General features: G+C 36.9%; 3 protein-coding genes and 1 long non-coding RNA gene across 13 annotated transcripts in view; 1 reads left to right on the top strand and 3 right to left on the bottom strand.

Moving 5' to 3' along the window:
* The window catches only part of LOC126872160 (DNA-directed RNA polymerases I, II, and III subunit RPABC3), a 72,308-nt gene extending 71,896 nt beyond the window's left edge, over positions 1-412 (bottom strand). The window contains exon 1 of the mRNA XM_050631790.1: positions 253-412. Within this exon, the coding sequence (XP_050487747.1) occupies positions 253-325 (73 nt within the window). The 5' untranslated portion in view covers positions 326-412. The remainder of the gene's footprint in view (positions 1-252) is intronic.
* A 937-nt stretch (positions 413-1,349) lies between these two features.
* On the top strand, positions 1,350-3,961 carry LOC126872158 (ribosomal RNA processing protein 36 homolog). Its single transcript, XM_050631788.1, has 3 exons — positions 1,350-1,516; positions 1,678-2,191; positions 2,272-3,961. The coding sequence occupies exons 1-3, from the start codon at positions 1,472-1,474 to the stop codon at positions 2,409-2,411; spliced, it is 699 nt and encodes a 232-aa protein (XP_050487745.1). The 5' UTR covers positions 1,350-1,471; the 3' UTR covers positions 2,412-3,961.
* A 2,675-nt stretch (positions 3,962-6,636) lies between these two features.
* LOC126872132 (sodium/potassium-transporting ATPase subunit alpha) overlaps positions 6,637-23,833 on the bottom strand; it is a 168,310-nt gene continuing 151,113 nt past the window's right edge. For 7 of the 9 annotated variants that reach the window (XM_050631735.1, XM_050631741.1, XM_050631742.1 and 4 more), the window contains 5 exons: positions 20,133-20,434; positions 18,654-18,748; positions 9,342-9,516; positions 8,978-9,210; positions 6,637-8,337 (listed from right to left, as the gene is read on the bottom strand). In XM_050631735.1, coding sequence (XP_050487692.1) covers positions 8,217-8,337; positions 8,978-9,210; positions 9,342-9,516; positions 18,654-18,748; positions 20,133-20,434 — 926 coding nt within the window. In that variant the 3' untranslated portion in view covers positions 6,637-8,216. Of the gene's footprint in view, positions 8,338-8,977; positions 9,211-9,341; positions 9,517-13,273; positions 13,369-18,653; positions 18,749-19,755; positions 19,851-20,132; positions 20,435-23,833 lie in introns of all 9 variants that reach the window. The other 2 variants (XM_050631738.1, XM_050631736.1) reach the window with 2 other exon arrangements.
* LOC126872175 (uncharacterized) lies at positions 21,435-23,833 on the bottom strand. Of its 2 annotated transcripts, XR_007691895.1 has the most exons (3): positions 23,103-23,833; positions 22,115-22,274; positions 21,435-21,984 (listed from the first exon to the last, which is right to left on the bottom strand). It is a non-coding gene; the product is annotated as an uncharacterized LOC126872175 (long non-coding RNA). The 2 variants fall into 2 exon arrangements; XR_007691894.1 differs by having other exon boundaries at positions 22,115-23,833.

The raw sequence follows: 23,833 nt of genomic DNA, 5'->3' as shown, positions 1-23,833 counted from the left end.
GATGAATAAATATCGAGATATACACTTTGAACTTGTGTCAATTAGACACATTAGATTCTTTACATATTCGTCTACAGAAATTACTATTTAAATTATACTGTCACGCCATGTGCTTCCCGGCAACGTCCGTAAAGAACGAGCATCGACGGAACGTTGTTTTTCTAACGCTTAAAAATGCAGCAACAACGGAACGTATTTCTTCGCAACAGTGGCCATAAATAGATAAGAGCTTAAAATGTGTTTCAGACTTACCCCTGTCGAATTTTTTCCCTTCTGGATCGATGTCTTTTACGTTGAAAATATCCTCGAACAGCACACCCGCCATTTTAGACACTTCTGATAGTGCTGCCCCCTCGTAAGGAATGTGAAATTTACATCCGAGAATGTAATTCAGAAATGTGTGATTTTCGTCATTAGAAATTTATGAAGTATGAAAGAACTACATACAGCGTAAGAAATGTCAATATTTAATTTTTATAAATATTAATAAGTCTTGTGGACCATGCCAAAGGTTATTTTTACAAAGTTTTACCTTAAAGTAGAAAATTAACATTTTCCGAAAATGTATTATTTGCAATAATTTATTTTCTTATAGTGAGAATCTTAAATATTTTATTCTTTATGTAATGGAAACTATGTATTTCGGTTTGAAATATCTGTGTTTTGTGAAGTTGTATTGGTAATAGAATCGTGATAGTGAACTACAAAGCAGCATTTTGCATTTGTAGCAAAACACCAATACAATTAGGAAGTAATGATGTTTATTAGATTTAAAACTCAGATAACCTTGAAAGCTCGATAACAATTAGGCAGAGGGAGCCACCATACAGGTTTACAGATTTTACGCAGCACAATTATATATCCTTTTACGCAGTTCAAGCTAGTCCTATCGTGATATATGTATAGCAATAAGTCTCGACATTGATATAACGCGTTACGTAAAATTAGGGATTTCATAATGTTGCGCAATCACTAGGAAATCTGCAGAAAGTTACCATCGAATATGAAAGATTACGTATATGAATTTACATATCTACTTAGTGCAATGCATACTTTAGAATATGATTTTTCATCTAAAAGTATCTCGTGTTATTATTCTTTTAATTACACATTTTACATGATTGAAAAAGTTCAATATAACTGTTTTTTCCCAAATCGTTAGAAACATGTGGATTCAAAACATTCTCACAGAATATCATATTAAGATCTTTTGTAGTATATATTATCTTAGGTTACTGAACTACGCAATCTATGTTTCGTAAAAAAGAATATTAAGTAATTTTATCCTTTTTAAACAATTTTGCAATTGATAATTTCAGATTAGAGGGCAGCACAGACTGGGATGATGATGTAGCATCATCTACCGCCATAATATGAAACCATACCTACGAAATAAAATGTCGGTTTTCTAAATATATTGTGAATCAAACAGAACGATTGTTTTCTTGTTCAATATTCCTCGTTATTTAACATGAGTGATGAGGAAGATACTCTTCTTAACGAAGATAAAGATCGGGTAGATATTCATATATGATATTTCTTTCCTATTTTCGTAACGAACATAATGTAGGTTAATTTATTGTAAATGGAATAGGTTATATTTATATTGAGGAAAAGTCAGAACTACTTTTAAAACCATGGGAAATTTTAATAATTGAATAAATTTTTACTAATTAGGATGAAATTAGAAAAGAGCTCTCACAAATGAGTTTCGAAGATGTGCAAAAGCTAAAAGAAAAATTAGGTTGCAAAATATATAAGGAAGCATTGTTTGGTCCACGGAAGGTTAACAAGAAAACTGAATTTAAACGAGAAAATAAAAACAGACCGCGTGAAATATCTTCAAAGAAGCCTGTTTCACGATTCAGAGAAGTTGTGCAGGTAAAGAATTATATTCCAAGAGACCCTCGATTCGATAGTCTATGTGGCACATATGATCCGAAGAAATTTAAAAGAAATTATATGTTCATTAATGATATAAAAGAGAATGATATTAAAGAATTAAAGAAGAAATTGGTTGAGAGTAGAGACCCAAAAGAGAAAAAGAAGATCAAATATCTTATACAGAGATTAGAAAATCAATTACGTGAGGAAAAAAGAAGAAATATGAAAGAACAAAAAGAATACGCAGAAAAGAAAGAGATTGTAGAAGCCATCAGACGTGGTGAAAAACCAGTATACAAAAAGAAGTGTAAGTAGGCATATAAGATATTAATAACTGTAGCTCTATAATGTGTATTTTATAGTGACTCTATTATTCTTTCCTTACAGCTGAAAAACGAGTTTTGGAATTAGTTTCTCAATATGAGGAACTGAAGAATTCAGGCAAATTAAAGAAACATATACAACGATTGCGCAAGAAGAATCAACAAAGGGACAGACGAAAGTTAGCATCAGCAGACTCTGAATAAAAGAACAAGGTATATGTGAAATTAAAATTTATACAAATTAAACATGGCTGGAATAATTACAGATGTATATAAGTGTAATAAATACTATGATAGTTAAAGTAAGCTCTCTTCCATTCATTTAGTCGCGCTTGTCCTGTAACAAATGTTTACGCCTGTGTGCTGAAAGTACCAGTCAGGAAGGTAGGATAAAGAGTGCTTTATTAATTATGTATTTTTTATTTAACATCAAAAGTAATGACACTTGGGTTGGACAATGTCTCTCGTTTCTTCCTTAATGTAATTCACGTGTGAAAACAGAACTTACAGAATAATCAATATGAAAGGAATCGTCAATCAGAAGAGATTGTTTGGTAGAGCGGTGTACATTTTCTTTTCATTTATCTCTGAGCGTGTACGTGTGTATATCTCTCTCTATGTTCGCACGTGTCTCTCAGCGTGTGTGGTGTGTATGTGTGTGGGGTGTGTATCATATATGCGGCGCTAAAACGAAAAACAGAAAAAGAGTATGAAACCCGTATGGAAAAGGCGGACCATTTAAACAGACCACCTTCTCGTGGGTCACCGTTCATGCGCGATCCGTTTGTCCGTCTGCAGTTATTTAAAATATGTACAATATTAATAAAACATCATTCATTTTTTTTTGTTTATATTTTAATCATTCAATGATTCTGTTGTGATGTGGCGGGCTGTGCAGGGGCGACGTTTCACAGAATTCTCGTGACACTGTTCTTTGTTATTTTAAGCATTTGTTTTCTTTTTTATCTCCTCCTCAATTCCTAGAATTTTGATTTTATTTTTTGAACTCGAATATTTTACTGCCAATTATTATTGTGTTCGATCGCGGCAACAGAAAAGCGAAGAATCCGTTATATTAAAACACACGATCTCTCGCCCACATTCACACATTTCTCTTTTTCTCCCGCTCTTTTACGCCGATTCACCCGAAAAACCAGTTTTGCGACGATTGCGTTGTTTTTGGCGAGGTTACCCGTTTGCAGAACACGAAAAGATTTGCGACTCGTTTACCGAGGATTGTCTTTTCCTATGAATCCGCGGGCGTAATACAAGTGAGAAGAAAACGATGGCGTCGCCGAAACGAGGGAATACAATATAGCCGCAAATCCATCCGCGTAACCGGAAACGTTGCGAAAAGAAAACAAAGAAGAAAAGAAAAATACGGTTTCGTACGTAAAAGGATCACTGAAGATGTATGTATCTCTAAATATGACGCGTTTCAAGAAAAAAAAAAAAAGAAAAAATATGTATAAAAGAGAAAGAAATAAAAGATCGATGTACCACGCGCACAGAATGAAGCAAAAGCGGATTCTCTCGTTTGTGTCCCGCTCAGTCCGCCGCAAGATATCGTGGTCTTAGACCGAATTTTTATTCCTCTCATCGCCACTTTCCCTTGATTTTCTATTTTTTCTCTCTCTCGCGCGCTCTCTCTCTCCCTTACTCTCATCATCGTCGTCGTTATACTTTTCATATCTTTATCTTTGTTCTCTTTTTTTTTGTTCGCTTATACGTACTTTGTTTTTTTTCTTCAACAACACGATCTAGACTAAACCATATATAATAATTACATCTAATAATATCTTATTGTAACATGTATTATATTATAATTATTATTATTATATTATTAATGTTTAAATTATTTGCCTAAAGTAAAGAGGCGCACGACGGCAAAGCATTTTTTTTGGGCTCCTACGCCCCCCGGGCACGGAACACCCTGTCGACAAACCACGGATCCTCCGATCCAGCTCCGGTACCCATGTCGGGAGCGATTTTACTGAAATGAATGGGCCAATGCATCATCCCCCCTACCGCCATGCTTATACCTCGCTATCACTCCTCGATCTCTCTTCTTTCCGATTCTATCTTTCTTCTTTTCGTTCGCGTCCTATCTCAAAACACGGGGATCCGCTGAAGGCAATCTGTTTCCCATTTTTTGTTTTTCTTTTCTTTTATTTTTGTTTGGTTCGATTTCGTTGTGACAGGAATGATCGATCTTTCTAGATAACACACACACGGAGCTATCGGTATACACTGTCCCGCAACGTGAAACCAAGAAACACCATGAAAAACGGAATTAACTGGCATAACATTGAACATCTCTCTGCTTCTCAACATTTAGCACTGTAACGACTGATTCATGTTTTTTATTTCGACAATTTTCGAGCATCTTCCTCTTCCGCGAAGAAGAAGAGAACTGGGGACGTTTTTTTAATGTGATCATTTCGTATGTACTTTTTTGTCGGTGTGTAATCAAAGTTTGAGTTCGACGAGCAACGCGACGGTACACTGCTGCCCTCTATCTGTTTCTCTTTCTCACTTTTTTCTTTCCTGTCCCGGTTTCTTTCAAAGAGTTATCAGTTGGATTTAAATGACGATCCACGTGTCTCAAAAAACGATTCGGTTAAAGCTTCGCCGGTCCTACCGAATTTTTTTGATTGAATTTGATTATTCAAAATTCAACATGGTTGTTACGTGTTTGTGAACGGGACCGAATAATTCAACCAGCCCCTCGCGCGCACAACAGAGAAAATTCATCGGAAGGGCTGGAGGAAAGTCGTAGCCCTTGGAATATATATTTCTTTCTTATATTCGCGAACATGGTAAAATTCGGCGGGATTGGCAAGCGAAGAACGTGTTACGCGTGTACGGCACCTCGAGAACACCTCGATTATTGAACACTTAGGGTAGTTTTGGGGCCAGGGCCGCCGAGCGAGCGTCACCCTTCGTCTACCTGAATCCTCGACGGTCCGTTCGCCTTGATTCGCGCGGAACAGAGGAACCAGAGAACGTGGTAAACACATCGAGGCTGTTCGTTGATTTCGGGGTATCGTCGCAATTATGGCAAACGACGATGAAATTTATTCGACAAACGAGTTTGTCATTACCTACGCTCCGCCCCGGTTCTCCGCTCGAAACGAAGCGCCCTCTTCACCGACGTTGCCAGCGCATGCGCGCGCGTACACATCGAAAAGCCGCGAAAGCGAGCAACAAGGATTCAAAATTGATATATAGGCAAAAAGAGAAACGAAAACGAATTTTTGTTAGTATGCGTTTTTTTTTACATCGAAGAAGCTCGAAATAAGACCTGATATGATCGCACGTCTCGGATCGTCCCGGCCCGAAAAGTCGCGTGGCAGGCATTTTAAGTCACCTTCGTTCGTTTTGTTCATTTTTTTTAGATTTTTCTTTTTGTATTGTTGGTGGTGGCTTGTTGTTGCTCCTACAAAATTCGAAGGGGCGTTGTTTCGATACTGACACACACATACACACGACAGACCGCGGGTTGGTGGTACAGGGCGTTCTGCGTTCGGGGGTCAATATGATTTATAGCGAGCTGTCCCGCTGGCGTTTTTAAACCTATGAAGAAACTAAGAGAATGAATTTATACCTTTTTTTTCCTTTACTTTTAGTTTCGCCTAAGTAAGAATGTTTTTTTTTACTGTTTTTCATCTGTCTGTATTTTTTTCTCGTTTCCACTCTGTGCTTTTCCTACATCATTACCATCCTCTACTAGCATTTTTTAATATCTTGTTACCTCGACTATCATAGCGCCCTCACCCATGGAAACCACATAGCCCCCAGAGTAGCGCAATTATTTCGAATTCTTGCATGTTTACTTAGCTCGTCTTTTCTTCTTTTCTTCTTTTCTTTTAATCAATAACATTTCCGTAATTTATTTGTCCAGTTTCGTCGGTGGTACGCAGGTTGTCCAGTTCAGTGGCTCCCAAAACCGTGACTACCGCTTTACCATTTGCTCGCGCGCAACTTAAACAACGTGTATCTTCTCCTATTCTTACTATGTCCGTCTTCTTCTTTGTTTCTTCGTTTATCTAGTTTATGTATTCTCTTCCGTTGGTAGTGATTCAGTTGATAGTTACTCATTATACTGTCTGTTTGCCGCCTTCGTTCCCCGTGCTGCCCCCGCGCGTCTAATACCTTTCTTCTTTCTTCTCTTTTCTTCCTTTCGTATTCTCATTTTCAGCTTTCTTTTTTTTGCAGTCCAATCCTGGCCCGTTCTCTTCATTCGCGTAGCAGCTCTCATGCAGAGACTCACAAACTACTAGAATATCTACACGATGCGACTTCTGGCTTCTTCGACAGCTACTCGGATTTTAAAGACTCGAACCGAACGACATTACTTGTAATAAGAATAATAATGAGTACTGTAAACGCGCTTCCATTACTTCTGTATTCTTATTCTTTTTTGCTGTTTTTTTTTGTCATTTTTTAAATTTCTTTAATGTTCTTTTTATTATGCTCTCTCTCTCATTCTCTCTCACTCCCTCTCTGTCGCGTTATGAATAACTTTTAGGGCGTGCCAATCTAGCGTACTGATTTTCTCGTTTCATTGTTATTTTTTTTTCTTTAATTAACAATTAAGAAGTTTCTATGTAAGACTGTAGGTGTCACGAGACGTCTATCTGTAAATACGTTTTTATTTCGTGTGTGTCGACTGCGAATGATATATTCTCGTTATCGATTCTTAAACTTCTGCATCAGTATAACATTTATAATACCGCTCTTATTTATTTATTTTTTTTTAAATCGTGACTACATTGCATTTTTTAATTCTTTTTTTTTAAACTCTTAACAAGGGCGTGCCAATCTAGCGCAGTGTTCTTTTGCTCCTTTACTTAAAGGGATGCCTATATGAATATTTTTTTCTCTGATATCACAAGACATCTAACGGAATGCTCCATCGATGCTAAGTTATCCGCTTTTTTTTTTTCTCTAAAAGATTCATCCATGTCGTACACCCGTCGACGTTCATACGGACGTGCGCGTTATCCGACGATTTGTCGCCATTTTCAGTATCCCTCCGTTTCCAAAAAGATACACGGGTGTCCACTGCCGGGCTTGTACTTTTCATACAGTCTCTTTTTTCCTCGATGACTCCATTCGACGCCGTTTTTCTTCTCTTTCTTCATATTCTCGTGTCTTAGGCCCTACTGTTTATGTACTTCTTCTTTATCATACGTTCGTCGATGATCAGATGGCAGCACTAATCCCTATAAACCTCGTGAATCATATCAGACGTGTGTGTACCCGGAAGTTTGAAGTCTTCCCGACGACGTTGCTCGTAGAACCCTTTATTGTTTCTTCGTCGATTCCTTCGATGTTTCTCGAACGACGAACTCTCTGTTTAATGATACACCGGCACGCGCGTGCAAGCAACTCGCAGAGCCAGAACGACGAACGTTTTCTTCTTCTTATTTTTCTCATATAACTTCTTCTTTTTTTCTTCTCCCTTTTCTATCTTCCACTTCGTATTTCGTTCTTGTTTTGTACTTCACACACCATCTAACGAGAGTGCTCGCAAGCCACTTATCTACTCCCACGCGAGAAGCGCTTTTTATTGTTTGTTCAGTAAAACAACAGCAAGACACTCTATATTGTAATGACTATGGCTATGGTTCGTTCGACGATTCGGCTCGGCTGATGCGAATTGTCCCCATCTAAAATAATATCATCATCACGCGACAGTACGGTTAGACCCGAATAGCACGCCCCATGGGTAAAATATGTGTGTGTGTGTATTTAACGTGAGTGATTTTTAACGTTTTCATCTTTTTTTCCCATTGTTTGGTTGTTTCATGTTTTTTTGTTTTTTTGGTTTTGTTTCGTATATTTTTTTTTGCTCATTTTTTTAGTTATTAGTTTCTCGGTGTATATCTGCGTGGGTAATATGCATATCTCACTCTCTCTTTCTCTCATCATTCTCTCTGCATCTCTCGCTCTTGTAACTCTTGCGCGCGCGCTCTGCGTGTATGATTAAATTTTTCTTCGCATTTAATAGTAAGTTTCTTGCTCGAGCCAGCCTCCTGGATTCCGGCGGAGGTAGAATCGTCTCGTCTCGTCGTAGATGAAGATGGCGAACATGAAGGGAATTGCGGGCAGCCACCAAACGAATCTGAAATACACGACAACGTATTAACTATTCTGTTCTTTTTGTTTGTGTCTTATTTGTAGCAACATATGGTCACGTTTCTACATATATAAACATGTACATATATAAACATGTACGTTTCTACATATATTCTACATATATACATGTAACTAAGTAAAAGGTGGCTATATACATGGAAATGTGATTCAAGATACCTTGAACGATTGGAAACATGAATGAAAAGGGGAATAACATCTAAGAAATCTAAAAAGCTAACGTTATTATTGTTATGTTAGAAACGCGCCTTAAGCTCTTAGATTACATTCAAGATACTTAAGAAACATTGCTTTGTTATAATGAGTATATTATTATGAAAATATAGAAACCTAAGGTATTCGACATTAACAATTAGAAATTTGAATAAAAAAGAGCAAATATCTAGGCAATTAAAAGACTGAATTATTATTATATTAGAAACATGTCTTAAGCTGTTATATTTCATTTAAAGTACTTAGAAAAAAAGAAGTAGTAAATACTTGTTCCATCGTTTGCAGAATTTCTTCTAATCTTGTAGAGAGTGTACGGTATAAAATCATTTTTTTACACGTGTCTTGGATATAGGAAAATGATTTAAAAAACGTATTAAACGTAATTAAAGGCTTACTTGAGGGGGAACATGCGGAGACCCTTGTCCATGCCGGGTGTGTAGCTTAGGAACGCGGCGAGGGCGGTCTCGAATATTAAACCAAAGTTCAGGGCCCAGTTTCTCATTCCCTGGTGGATGATGGAATTACGTCGCGTCTTACAAACGATCAGATCGGCCCACTGCACGATAACGATCGAAACGAAGAATGCTGTGTGGCAGGTGAATTCCAGTGTCTTACGATCCCTGTATGTCTGTGAAAATATAATGAGGATATAAGTGAAAATTATTCTTAACTTTAATTTCTGAAATTTATATTTAAATATTTGATAGAAGAAATAAATTATGATTGAGATTTGTTATTTGATAGTTTCTTAGAATTTACCCATTCCTGGCCATAGCTGTCACGAAGATCATTGATAGCCTTGGAGTCCCATTGTTTTCGAATACCGAAAAGATGCAGCGGCAGGAATCCGTTCTCAGCCATAATTACGAAGTAGACGAAGAAGCCGGCGGCTGCCTGGATCATACCGATCTGACCATACGCCATCGAAATAAGCCTGTGCATAGAGAATTCCATTTAGATAGTCGTCGATCGCTCGGAATCATGGGCTTTGCAATAAGATTCTGACTTTCAAGGAATTCATTTCTGCTTCAGTGTACTAACAATTTCTTCAGAAACAAGGAGAAGTACATATACGATATGCAAAAAATAGAAAAAGAAGATTTCAATTAAAAATCAAAAAGAACATGTACATAGTTCATGCTCGGCTCTAATTTCTTTACCGTTCTAGGCATTCGAGGAATCTAAAAAAAATTCTAGAATACTTATCAATGTCTCTGTTACGTTGCATTATGGTTTGTTAAGTGAAATATCCAATACTCTTTCCGATAAAAATAGAAATTCGGATAAAGAAAATCGAAAAGTGAAACTTTACTACGGCCTTGCCTATAAAGAGATAAAACACGAATCGAGCAAAGATGATCATTGTTTTAAAATAAAAATCTATTATTTCGTATAAATGTTCGAATGAAAATAAAAACGTCCGTATTGAAGAAGACTTTTGAAGTTATTTTAAAAAAGCATCAATTATTCACAAAGCTACTACCTAAGGTATCAACTAAGCTATCCCTACTTTCTATATCCTGGGTATATTTTTAAAGAATAAAAGACCTTCCTTTTCCTAGGAAAATATCATTGCAAACTCTTTGAAAGTCAGACGAAGCATCTGTATGTGTCTGCCACTAATCATCTAAGTTCGCCTCTAACAGCCTAAGGTGGTGTTCATACGGAAGCTGTAGTCACCTAGGATTTGAAATGCGGATTACTTACCGACTCGGAACGCAGGCGGTAACGATCGGTTCTTCACACTGATGCATGCCACACAAAGCGCAAGGCACAAAGACGCACACATTTTTCATGGTTATTCATCGTCAAGCCTCACGGTGTATTTTCTCAAAAAGATAAACAATAATCGAGCTTCCTACATGCAGATTTTGGTGCACATGCAAAAGGTAGCTCGGTGAAGCCGTGAGATTTGACGTGGTCAGCAAACGTATCGAAGCAGCATCAAGTATTCATTAGCATCCGTGTGTGATAATTTCATTATAGAGCTAACTATGTGGCTGGTTGTTTTCTTGAACCTTTTATACTTTGCTACAAAATACCTGGCCATAAGAATATTGGAACTTTCGGTCGATTGATTTATCGTTTTAATAGATTAGTATTTTTAAGAATCGATTGGAAGTTATACAATTTTTAGAAGTTGCACGAGCTTCGATCAACCTCGAATTTAATTACCGAAATTCAATATGATAAAATCCTTCGAATTTGTGTAAACGCACAAGTTTCATTAGGGACCTACATATTTTACAAGCTCTATGTAATAAAGTTGTTATAGTTAACGTAATAAATACTTAATCATCGTCAATAAATACTTGATCGTATCAAATTCGATCACCACAATTTAATACACAGAATAGCAGGAAAATTTATCGCTATTCGAATTTCACACGAAGATTTACCACTATCAAGATTATTATATTTCATAAACAACCAGTTCACATCGATTAGTTCCACAACCATAATAATATCATTCCCATGCACCAGGCCGCGTGTCACGCATTATCATCAGTCAATTAGCTTGGTCAGGCGTTGCAGATCGAATAAAGAAAACGAAGAAAAATTATGGCGTATAGTTTTTAAATCAACGGATCTCGCGTGTGAGGCACGCGGCGAAAGATTTCATCGGTCAAGAATATTAGGATAGAAAATAGAGCGGGCAGTAAGACGCGTCGTCGAAGATTATAAAATAAATTACAAGCTGTTAGTGACCCATTATCTCTCGTTCGTGTTATCACTTCATCGTAGTCAGCCTTTTAATAACGTAAAATCGACTTGTTGATTATTCTGAACATTGTTCAGGCCGTGCACGTTTCTATCACTATCATCGTTAATATATTACTTTTTCTATAAATTACGAAGCAGCTCAGCTTAGTTTTGCTCATTCTTATTAACTTGTTAACTTTTTTCGCACTTTTCCTCTACTAATCTATTTTTTCTTTTTCTTTTTTTTTTTTTTAATTGTCGATACTTTCTAAGTTTCAGCTTTAGTACACATCGCACACATACGTAGTGCAATGGCTACGAAAATACGTGTAAATCATTTGTAAAAGAAACAAATAAAAGCTGGACCACAAGTTTTTTTTTTTTTTTAATTAGGCGCAAGACGAATCGGCGGTTAGTTTCGTTCGAGCCGTTCGATCGAATCTTTTTCTCTAAGTGTGGCAAAAGCATTTGGCATTCCCAACACTGTAACTGTTCCTAGATTAGGTTACTTGCTTGTGCTATCACTAATCAACTAATTTTCCTAAAGACTTTGTGTTACTTTCAGCCTTCGTCGAGGCTTTGTAGAGTGTCAACCGAGACTCTTTCAGATCTTTTGTCTTCTTTTCTTATTTTATTATCGTTTTCTATTTTTTTTTTTACCGATCTTATCTTTTTTCGTTCATCTTTCTGACAAATCTCTCGACCAGACTAATTTTACTAAATTGTTATCACATTTACTCGGTTTAATGGAACTTTAATCGATACTATATTTATCTTTTTTATTTTGTTTCAAGTGTTTTTGATTCGGGAGAAGAAATTGGTCGCGATTTCGACTTTGTGTTTACGTGTGTGAAATTTCTCAAATATTTTCCATGTCTTATCATTTTTTTTTCAACGGAGTGCAGACGAAAGTGCACACAATAAAATACGATATAAAAAGAACAATTTATCATTGTCGCGTGCAGTAAGAAAATAAAGATCAAGCGAGTGACCATCGAGACAATGAGAGATCTGTAGTTCAGAAATAAAACGTATGACTCCGACATTTCAGTAGACACTCTGTCAATGGTGTGTAACAATCATGTGTTCCGTGTGTTATTTGCGTACGTATGCGTACACACATACGTACGCGTCCAGTGTGGTGCGTAAGACAGGCCAAATATTAATTAGAAATTTCTAATTCTCTCCTTAATTACTAATTTCTTCATACTTCGTATCAATTTTATATAATTTGTTTTATCATATTAATTAATAATTTTCTTTTCGAATAAAAAGAATTTTTGCTGGTTAATATGAGGACGTAAGCTTTGTCAAAAATTCGTCAGAGATGTTTGAGAGCATAATTTTGCACATTTAATAAAATCCTCACGAATTCTATGAATTCGATTTCTCGAATTCTGGATTTAAATCTCAGAGCTCTACGGAAGAAATTTACACGATTTCGAAACTGACTGGTCGACTTGCTATTCGAGATTCATTGTTCAATATTATTTCCATGGAATAAAAAATATCCATTCGAATGCCTTTCGAATTTTCCTTCATTCTCAAAGGTATAATACGATCCTTCGAACTTCGACAATTCTACGAAATTCACGATAATTTATCTCGAACACCGCTGACTTGATTAATCTCCGATAAAAATTCTAAGATCATCTAGGAAGCTCTTTTCTATACAGAAGCTATGAAAAACTATGAAATTCTCAGTCTAAAAAAAGAAAACAAAGAAGATAACATAAGGAGGTAAAGCTATAAACAAAGTCTCTCAGAATAATCAGCAGCAAAGATTTGACCATCCAGCGCACCACGTATCTGTGTGTATGTCTCTCTGTATATGAATATGCATGTATCTCTGTACGTTTCTCTGTACGTTATATGTAAGTACGTGTTGGTGTTCGAATGTTAATATGCGTCTGCAGCTTTGGGTGTGAGTGCATGGGTTTTTGCTAGATAATAGATTGGTTTCTCTGGTGGGTAGTTGGGAGACCCACCTTCGGTTGACAAGATTGTCTCTGTAAGGATCGCGGGGCTGGCGTTTCATAATGTCCGACTCCGGTGCCTCGTAAGCTAGCGAGATGGCCGGCACCTGCCATCCACCATTGATTAGAAAAAATACGTGTACCAAGCACCCCGTACACCGTACAAGATAGATATATATACACACATGTATGCATATTTACATTATATTTACAAGATTAAAGTGCAGACGAAAGAGCCAGGAAGTGCCACGTGATCTTACACTTGTAGTCAATACAGAGCTGACCAAGGAAAAGAAGAGAGATTCGTGGCTGTTTTCCATTGGCCGTGGTTCCTACACTTCCTCTCGTTTCGTTCTTCCCACAGGAAAATTATAACGAAACTTTCGTACGCTTCCTCCTGGGGAACAACTACCAAGGGGCTGATCTTCCGCTGAATTGCAACTTTTATTGTTACGTATATTTATAATTACGTATAACCTTACGTAAATATCTTTGTATGTATGTAGAGATATGTAAAGTAGCAATATCGGTACCGAAAGTACGATATAATCGTCCATCGTTTCTTTGCGAGTTTGTAAGTTTGCTTCATTCAGCGTTCGAAGAATCGGTCCTCTGAAACGAAGGGAAGATACGCGTAATATTTCGCACATTGAACGTGACTGGAGGATCGTGAAAAGGTTCCTCGAATCACGAATGTGATCTGTGTAGAAATATTCCGTGTAGAATGATCACGATCACTTTCATCTAGACTTCCTTACTTTTTCCTGCACCTCGAGTACGTATAATTTAAGCTTCAGTTTTGTTAGTACGTATCTCCACAGGCATATGACCCCTCGATGCACAGAGAGACGTTGTCACGACAACATTTTCAACGCTCGTTTGTCCTCTTACGATATCCTCGAACAACGAAAAATGTTGACGAATCAGTAAACCGGAAAATATTCCACATACTCAATGGAAAAGAAACAGATAGGCTGCTCTCTGGTGCACGAGGGATCGTGAATGGCCTTGTTCCTCCCATGTTATATTAATATAAAATGCACATCGTGCCCGGTGAGAGTCACGAGCATCAGATGATAAATTTCGATCGGCGAAGAAAGGTGGGTATCTTTATAATAATTAAAAAAGTATGTCTCGCTCGGTCGTTCAGCGGTCGTTAGAAAGTTGCCAGTCGCAGAAGTGGTAGAAGGCAGCGGCGGTAGGCAGCGCATTACAGAATAAAATGTGAGAGGACTGTAAAGAATAAAAAACTGCAAAGAAGAGATCATGACACCTAAAAAAAATTGGTACAAAGTGGTGCCATATTTATTTTGTTCCGTCTCAGATTACTTCTTTCGTATTTCTCTCTCTCCCTCTCTTTCTCTCTTTCTCTCTCTCTCTCTCTCTCTCTCTTATTTTTCTTAATCATCTTATCGTATTTCCCTTCGGTCACGGTATCTTTCGTCTCGTTCATTACGGTTCGTCTTATGCGTGGATACAACTTATGAAAGTATAACAAATGGTTAAATAGGTGATATAGTAGATCAAACAGTGGATAATATAAAATATAGAAGTAGTAGCAGCGGCACAGCTGTGTGACAATAGAGTATTTAAGAAAAGTAGTATAACGATAGTAGTAGCTATCTTCTTTTTTCTTTAATAATAATAATAATAATAGTAGTAGTAGTAGTAGTAATAGTATTATTCACTGGTAGTAACAGTAAATATGCGTGTGTGGTCGTGACGGCGTTATTATTGTAAATTGTAAAAAAAAAAAAAAGAAACGGTAGTAACAAGAGAAGTGTGGTAAACAATCGTGAGAAAGGATTTTATGCGAAAAGATAATGACTATATGGATATGGCGGGATCGATATTACGATGATGATCGGAGAAAAAGGGGGTCAACGATAATTGCTAATAATACCGATGATAATGATGACAATGATGCTGATAGATAATAACGATAATAATGATAATAATGAGATAATTAGCAAGGGGATGAATAGTAAATATAATATATATATATAAATATATATATATATATATATATATATAATACGACTATATCGATCTATGTAGACAATTATATATAAAATAGAATCGAGACTCAACTAGCTATGACTCTCACAGGCGAACATCGTTGAGCAGGAACAACATCTATTATTAAACCTTTCGATAATTTATAAAGAATCTTAACACGTGTTATCGTATACGCACGCTTATCTCTTCCTTCTTTTTATAAAAAGCTACTTTTTTTATATATATAAAAAGGTATTTTTAAGATTAAAGCGAGACAAGCAGAGTCGAGAATTTTCATTAAACAACGATTCACCGATACTGAAAGAAACAATCTCCGTGTAACATTGGCATTTTGTGAAACTCCGCTTCAAATTTATTGTTCATCGGTCCCTTCGTCGAGTTTCGAAACGAACGTGTTAAGACTTTCTACGACGACCACAGTCGCTCCTTTCAACGAGACTCGCCTTACACTAGTAAGTCTCAAAACTAAGCCCGTCACTTGGTTACAAGATCGTCGAGAATCGATCGATGCAGAAGTAGCAACAATCGGAATCGAACTGAGTTGTGGAACTTCTTTAGCCAACATCTTCAATAAACAAAGAACCACATGCGACAACCACGAAATTACGTCATGTTCTGCATCGGATTCTTCCACACGTTTCTCTTCACGAGTATGTAAACTTGTTCACCTTTCCGTCTGCGCATGTCCATTTTCGACTTCAGATCAAAGAAAAGTGAATGACAAGTGTCTTGTAGATAGTAGAGTTGACTTATACGATATCCGAACGTTCAACGACCATCGTCGATGATATTCAGGACCGTTTAATCGGTCGACTGGAAAGAAGGATCGTGTTGTACTTGGGTGGTTGGACGTAGCGATCAAGAATCGGAAAGAAAAAGAAAAGAGCAAAGGGAAACGAAAGATCGGTCGTTGATGTTTCAACGAGGCAAAGTAACGACTTTCGCCTGTTGCGTAAAAAGGCAGTCGAGGTTGGTTGAGGACGAGATACAGAAGACGATAAGAGCGAAAAAGGAGAGAAGATTGGAAAATAAAACGTCGGATGAAGCAATGAAATTGAGAAAGTAGGCGAAGTAAACAATTTTACGTAATAAATAATACTATCTAACAAAAAAGGATTTATAGTAATGATAATAATGACGATGATGATGATGATGGTGTCGTATCGGAACTCGTGGACGACGTGTTGTCTGGTAATTAAAAATATGAATGATCGGATGGAAAAGCGACGAAGATCGAGGAGATCGATCTGTGCTCCTTTGAATCTCGATACGTCATCACCGATGGAACTGATTTTTTTTTTTTTTTTTTTTTTTTAGAAGAATAAAACGAAAACGAGGGAGAAAAGAAGAGAAAAGGACTTCCTTGTCCGTGGTGGGCCAAACGTGGCAGACGATCGATGACAGCGACAGAACTTTTTGATAAAAAGGGAGGGTGGCGAGAAGATTAGAGAAAAAGCTGAGCTGGAAAATATGAAGTAGAGAAATAGTATCATAGAGAAAGTGGCAGAGGAAGTGAATAAATAGATAGAGATGGGCTTACCTTTGGCGTTAACGAAATAACACACAAATTACAAGCGAAGATCACCGTTACGGAAGCGACTGCTTGACTGGCAATATTTGTATTTTGTCTTTCTTTTCGTGTTCATTCGAAGGAATGAGGAAAATCTTCGAAAAAGGAAGTTGACTGATTGCTCGTCCTACGATATTTGAACAATTCCAGCAAATACTTTTTCTCTGTAGATGACATTTTATGATAATCGATTTATATCGTACGCGATCTAACGATAATATGGATAACAGATTGTCGATAAAGTTAATTTAACAGACGACAGGCAAAGCTTCTCGCGCGATCTCAATTGAAATTGTTTCGTCGAACAATCAAAATCGAGTAGAATCGGTTAATCGTGGACGAGCAAACGTCACCGATCAAGATTCACAATCCAGCTTTGATAGATAGAGAATATATTAAAAGTTGAGAGTAGATAATTAAAGCTCTATAGTGTGTGAATAATACCCAGTCACCAAAATGCCCTCATGTGTTTTTATACCTGCGTGCACCATTCTGTTACCTTGTTCGATCATTCGGTTATTTATCATCTCCTAGCGTGTCTGACAGTCCTTCGACCAAGGCATCGGAACAAATTAAACCCACAGCCTTTAGCGTTTCGACCAACAAACTTACAAAGCGAGGAAACGCAAGTAGGAGAAAAAAGATACGGAAACAAAAGAAAAATATAGAAAATTATATATATATATATACGTATATACAAGAACCATGTACCAAAATTTCCTTATGTTCCTGTTTTATCTCAAAATACGCGTTCGTTCACGTGGAAGCTCGAGCGGGAAAGCTTTCTTTGTGACAGAAAAAGCGTTTTAGACAATCCTTCAGACAGTTATGCTTCTCTTCAAATGCGAAACGCAGGATTTTATCCATATTCTTTTTTTTTTTTTTACTTTCTTTCTTTCAATGCGATGCGTTTAGTTGAAAAGTGGCATTCACTCGCGAAACAGCAACCGTTTGGTCGTTCACGTAGAAATTCGTTCAACAAACACAGTACAGTCAATTAATTCGACAAACTTTCCACAAAAAAAAAAAAAAAAAAAAAAGGGGAAAAAGAAACAGAGAATGGAACGTAAGACAAAGAAAATAAAGAGAAGAACTGAACACGAAGAACAGAATACAACATCGAACAATTCGTATGCACACGGACAAAAATCAGGCTAGGGATTAATTTGTAACACGAGAATCGTTGTCACCTCGTTCACAGTTCCTCGTGGTCTGCGCGTATGATCGGACAACGAGTTTATACGATTTTTTTTTTTTTTTTTTTTTTGGGGCTAGAAACGTGTCGTGATATATCTCAGTGTCGTTATTTGTTTCTTTTTTTCTTCTTTCTTTCTTATAGTGTCCGAGAGTATATACGAGACAGAACTAGCTACTGTACAATAACGATAGGAATAATATAAGAGGTGTAACGACCAATAGATGGGCAATGGAGACTCTTCTGTGACCTGATTCCTGAAGTCAAAGTTTCATCGTATTTTCTTAGAAAAGATTTTCAATACCGTGTCACTTATTTCATTCTATTTTCAATTTATTTCGTCCTTTCAATTCTTAAGTAAATTTCATTTAAGAAAAAATTAACGATGTGATAATTCTTGTTAGATATATTTAACCGTATAAATGAATAAAACTTCAAGAATCAAACAGATCACGTCACCGATTACTCTTTCTGACCATAAAAAGTATCAGTGGTGTAGTAGTAGTAATAGTAGTAAGTAGTAGTTGTAGTAGTAGTTGTAGTAGTAGTAGCAGTAGTAGTAGTTCATTTCTTTTTGTCAAGACTCGGTTATGTTGTTGATGTGTTACCTTTCGTTAACTAGCTTGTCAGTGAAGGGGTTTCGTGGATGTCGCTTCATAATATCGCTCTCTGCCTCCTCGTAGGCAAGTGAGATGGCTGGCACCTGACGTCATATTATCAACAGGCTCAGTAACAACGCCAATAGTTAGAACAATGATGAGTATCGTTTCTTGCTGACCCGCGATACAAGGATGCTGACTATCCTCGCTTTTTTTCAGATTCACGGATTCAAAAAGAAATATAAATAAAGAAAGAATCGATGCAAAAGTGGAGAACATTCTTTCTCTGTCATTTTCACAAAATTTCTATACACTCTTTGAGCAATTTTATGTTTGTTTTAACGGTTCGCGAGTTTCCTCGAAATACGGTTAGCTTCAAATTGCAATAATTATCTTCTAATTACAACGTGATCAGTCAGCATTCTTGCGACCAGTGAGTATCATACGATGAGAACGCAGAAAAGGTAAGCAAAAAATCAACTGAGAGAACCAAATCGATCGGAGCAATGAGGCAGGAAGTGTGAAGGGATGAAAAAGGATGTACTTCGGGATCGGTTTTCCCCCGGATCATCAATTCGATGATCTTGCAAAATTCCTTCGAGAATTTCTTCTTTCGTATCTGGCTCGTCACATCGACTGTGCTTTCGCTGGAAAAACTTGATTATATCTGAAAGTACGAGTACCTTGATCCTAAATGAAACCTCTTCTATCTCTAAACTCACATCTAAATATATATAACACAAAACATAATTAAAAGATCTAGTCTCAACACAAATTTATCAAAGTTGGATCAAACAGAAATTCAGGGTCTCAAGATCTCAAACAGGATCAAGATTCTCGTGTTCCAACAATTCAACAGAGAGACAAATTATCTCGTATGTGCAGCGATTCCTCTGCCGATTGGTTTTCGCAAACATGGCCACCTAAATAAAAAGGGTACAATAACTGAAATTGATAAAAACTAGCTTCCATTCGTCAAAAGGATGTTCCTAGATGGTTGATCTGGCGATACTGCGATTACCGGAGCTCTAGCTTGTCCTAAACAATCGCACGAGTCTAACTCGATGTACTTCGAGAAGCTATCTTTCCCGCAAATTGAAAAATAAAAGACCTTTCGTTGACGAGGTTGTCTCGATAAGGATCACGAGGCCTTCTCTTCATGATATCCGATTCTGCATGCTCGTACGCCAAGGATATGGCTGGCACCTGGCAATTCATCGTTTTTAAACACACAATCAGCACGTATGGACTATTCCACGGACGAATGGAATCGATTATTCCAATGATAAATATTCAGACAATTACGTAATGCTGAAAATCTTCGATTAAGAATAGGCGAATGTCAACGACACCTCGATCGATTTCATCGGAATATGAAACTCGTCGAGGAGTCGCCGAATTCGATACGAAATCTTCGCTGTTTGCGTTTCGAGCATGTCTAACATGTGATAGAGATGATCGAAACGCGAATGGTAAAATGCGACTCACCATGTCCGTTCCCAAGTCGATGCAGAGAATAGTGACGGTACCAAGAGGCAGAGGAATGTCGCAAAGGATGAACGCCAGGAAAGGTGAGATCTCGGGGATGTTCGAGGTGAGGGTGTACGCGATGGATTTCTTCAGGTTGTCGAAGATCAGTCGACCCTCCTCGACACCGGTCACGATCGAGGCGAAGTTGTCATCGAGCAGAATCATGTCGGCTGCTTGCTTGGACACGTCAGAACCAGCGATACCCATGGCTACACCAATGTCGGCCTTCTTCAACGCAGGAGAATCGTTCACACCATCACCTGGAATTATTTAATAGATCCTAATGCAATTGCAAGTTAATCGAACGTCAAGTTGTATGTGAAATGATTCTGTAGGAATAGGAATATAATGCGAAGGTTTTGTTGTTGAGATGAAATGTTACAGATGGTAGGAGTATTTGTAGGGTTCTACGTTGCGTAAAAACTAAGAATTAACAAAAAGAAGTTAGTTTAGAATTTTGTTGTTTTAGGAAGGTCAGAAATTTATTGAAACAAGGGAAATGGCATTTGTAGAATTAATTGGAAGAATTAGTAGGAGATTCAGTATAAGTATAACAGTGAGTATGGCAAAGGATTTCAAACGTTTGTTTGTTGCTCATTTAAATAATAATCCACGTATGGCTCAAGGAATTAACCGAGTCTAATACAGAAGATTATTGTTATATATATATGCGAGGATTCATTAAGATTATTAACAAGTGTAATGTAGAATTTTCCGCATTATAAATCAAAAGAGGATTTGGTCAAGTGCAGCACAGGTAATAAACAAGCTGCAGTTCGCTACAGCAAAGGTAGAGACACGTTACATACACGTGAAATCATGTGTTACCGCATTGCATACGATAGCACGTAATATCATAAGTAGGATTTATTTATTATTTTTGTATCACCTTATATGTTGGAAACCATTCAATAACACATCGTCTCTTGTGAATAATGGAATGTGAAACCTCAAGCAGGTAGCTCTTTCGATTAAGAGGAAGATATACAAAATCCTGCAGCATTTCTGATTCAGAATAGAACGCGTAGATCAATTTGGCTATAGGAAATAAATGCAAAGAAAGAACGTCTGTGAGAATATAGTCATTTAGTTAAATAATTAGAAGAACATCCTGGTTGATACAATATGTGTTTCAGAATGACTAAAGAAGAATTTGAATTTTTGCATGGTCTAATTGAAAATGATATAAAGAAAAGAGAATAAAAAGTTTCGTAGAAATATAAGCACTCGTGAAAGATTAGCAGTATGTTCAAGGTATACTTATAATAAAATTCAAGGTGTTCTTTCGTTAATTATTTTCATTAAAATGATTATTGATATTACAGCCAACCATAACGTATATGAAGATTCTGGCCGAGAATGGGATGGTTGGTCAGGACAGAAATCTTGTTTCTGTTGATTTCGGATCTCTGCTTGTCATATTGCACTATTCAATGTGAATTTGATTTCACTTTACTCGTATCGTGGCAACTGTCCTGTCATTCTTGCCATACTTCAAAAGAACATATGAGTTCCTCTTTATTTCACATCTTCTATTACTACTAATGCTATTTATTATTTCTTCCGCCATACTTTTCAACACAGGCTTATGGCATTTATTGCTTTTTGTAATTTCTAATACTCCTATCCCTTCTGTGTTATCCGTAGAATTTTTTTTCTGATCTGGATTGAACTGATTTGGCTCCCGTCTGCATTTTCTATACTGCCCTGACCTTCGTCTGTATCAATCTCATTGTTTCCACTATTTTCCTACTGAATTATATCATTTTCCGACATTTGCGATTCAGGTTCTCCTATGCTACTATGCGTTCTGAAACAAATTACACTAATATAACAAATATATATATAAGAATATAAAAGATACAAAATGAGAAAATAAGAAGAAACATTAATACTTGTTTTAAAACTTTACCAAGGAAGTAAGGTTTCGTTATGCTTACATTCTGGCACCCAGAAATGACAAAAGAGACGTTATTTGCCTGAACAGCCAATGCTCCCGCGGTATAATTTTCTTAGCAGCTTCGCCGCTTTTCTGCTTCACCGTTTGTTCCGCTTCTTTTCTGCGTATTTGGTTGAAATAATTTCTTCTTTTACTGTAAACTTTTGGTAATTCTCTTCAAAATATAGTTCTTAATTACAAGTTAGGATTCGGTACTGTCAGAGGAATAATAAAAGATGTTTGTAATTCTATATGGAAACCTTGAAGCCCAACTGCTCAGCCAACAAAGGAGTCCTTAAAAAATGTCCTACTAATTCAAAAATTCTGTAATTACAATAATTCCACGGTACTTTTAGTTTCAGTTGATGCTAACTACAAGTTTCTATCATTTTTTGGAAGAAAACTAGAAACTAAACAGCTCAATGTTCCACGAGCATCTCTCCTATTGTGGTGAATGGCGAGGCTGTATTTCATTGTAGGAAACGATGCATTGATAGCAAATATCATTTGATATGAATGAAGCAAACAGGATTATTAATTGTAGGTCGTCGCGAGTCAGACGAGTTGCAGAAAATGCATTTGCTATTTTAACTGCTGGACAGTCTTTAGAAACCAGTTAGAAGCATAAGCAGAAGTGGCAGACAAAATCATATTGGTAGCGTGCTGCCTGCATCAAATGTGACAAGTTGGAGCCTGATGTTTTACCGAAATTTTACAACTGCTTGCTTCTCTACAAAGAATATGAGAATATAAATGAGACAAAATTTTACTCAAATAGCGTTTCGAATTTGCGAATATTTTAACGAATACTTGGACTCCTCCGATGGCACAGTACCGTGGCAGATAAACATGGTTCGTAGAGGAAGATTAGAAACAAAGGATTAACAAGTTTATAAAACACAATAGCAAACCAGCGTTATTTGAATTCATCTAGATTTTGTTTGTATAAATACGTAGAAATTTTAAATAATTACGATGTTTGTACTTACAAGATATTTTTAACTGTCGATCAAATTCTTCTCAAGCCTCTCGTAGCATCTTCTGATTCACGGAGGCGCAGGATTTTTCGTTAAATAACACTGTACGTTTCCTCGCACTTTCTATTAATAATTCCTCCATTGTCTGCCCTGTTCACGCGACATTAAAACTGCCAGACGTCGCGGAATTGATGTCTGCTTTTACACGCGACGATACGCGAAATGCCGTAAACAGCGTGGCGTGACGCTGACTTGTTTCCAACGGATTTAAAACGATGGAAATACACCGGCTCACACTTCTCGAACGTCACGTGAAATAACCCGTTGTTACGTGATTTCACGTGACGCGAAAGTAACGCGTTTCTACCTTAAGAGTCAGTGCACTCCAAAGAACTTAAAGAGGATTATTCAGAGAAATATTATAACGTAAGTTCATTCGGTTCAGGTATGAAGTTGTTTGAACTGATCGTTGCGTTCAAACTGATCAAATGGTTTGGTTAATACGTTACGTTCGAACTATCTAATCTATATTTTTATTTATTGTATATTCCTATGATTGGAGAAAGGAATATCTAGCAATGATCTATTCATAGACCCGGCAGAGATTGCTTTTGACAATAGAGCCATAGTGGTGGGATTGAATCGTTTGGATTTATGCGAAAATATCATGTTGGATTTGAAACAAACGTTCACAGTGATGGAAAATATTATTCACAGGAAAGGGTAAAGAATAAGATAAAATA

The sequence above is a fragment of the Bombus huntii genome, chromosome 12 (assembly GCF_024542735.1).
Source record: "Bombus huntii isolate Logan2020A chromosome 12, iyBomHunt1.1, whole genome shotgun sequence".
Taxonomy (NCBI): Eukaryota; Metazoa; Arthropoda; class Insecta; order Hymenoptera; family Apidae; genus Bombus; species Bombus huntii.
This window is presented reverse-complemented; position numbering and strand designations above follow the sequence as displayed.

Excerpts from the sequence above, each read along its gene's own strand:
- LOC126872158 (XM_050631788.1), top strand. The coding sequence starts at position 1,472 with ATGAGTGATGAGGAAGATACTCTTCTTAACGAAGATAAAGATCGG. Across the intron at positions 1,517-1,677 it reads TTAACGAAGATAAAGATCGG|GATGAAATTAGAAAAGAGCT; the intron begins GTAGATATTCAT and ends TTTACTAATTAG. Across the intron at positions 2,192-2,271 it reads ACCAGTATACAAAAAGAAGT|CTGAAAAACGAGTTTTGGAA; the intron begins GTAAGTAGGCAT and ends CTTTCCTTACAG.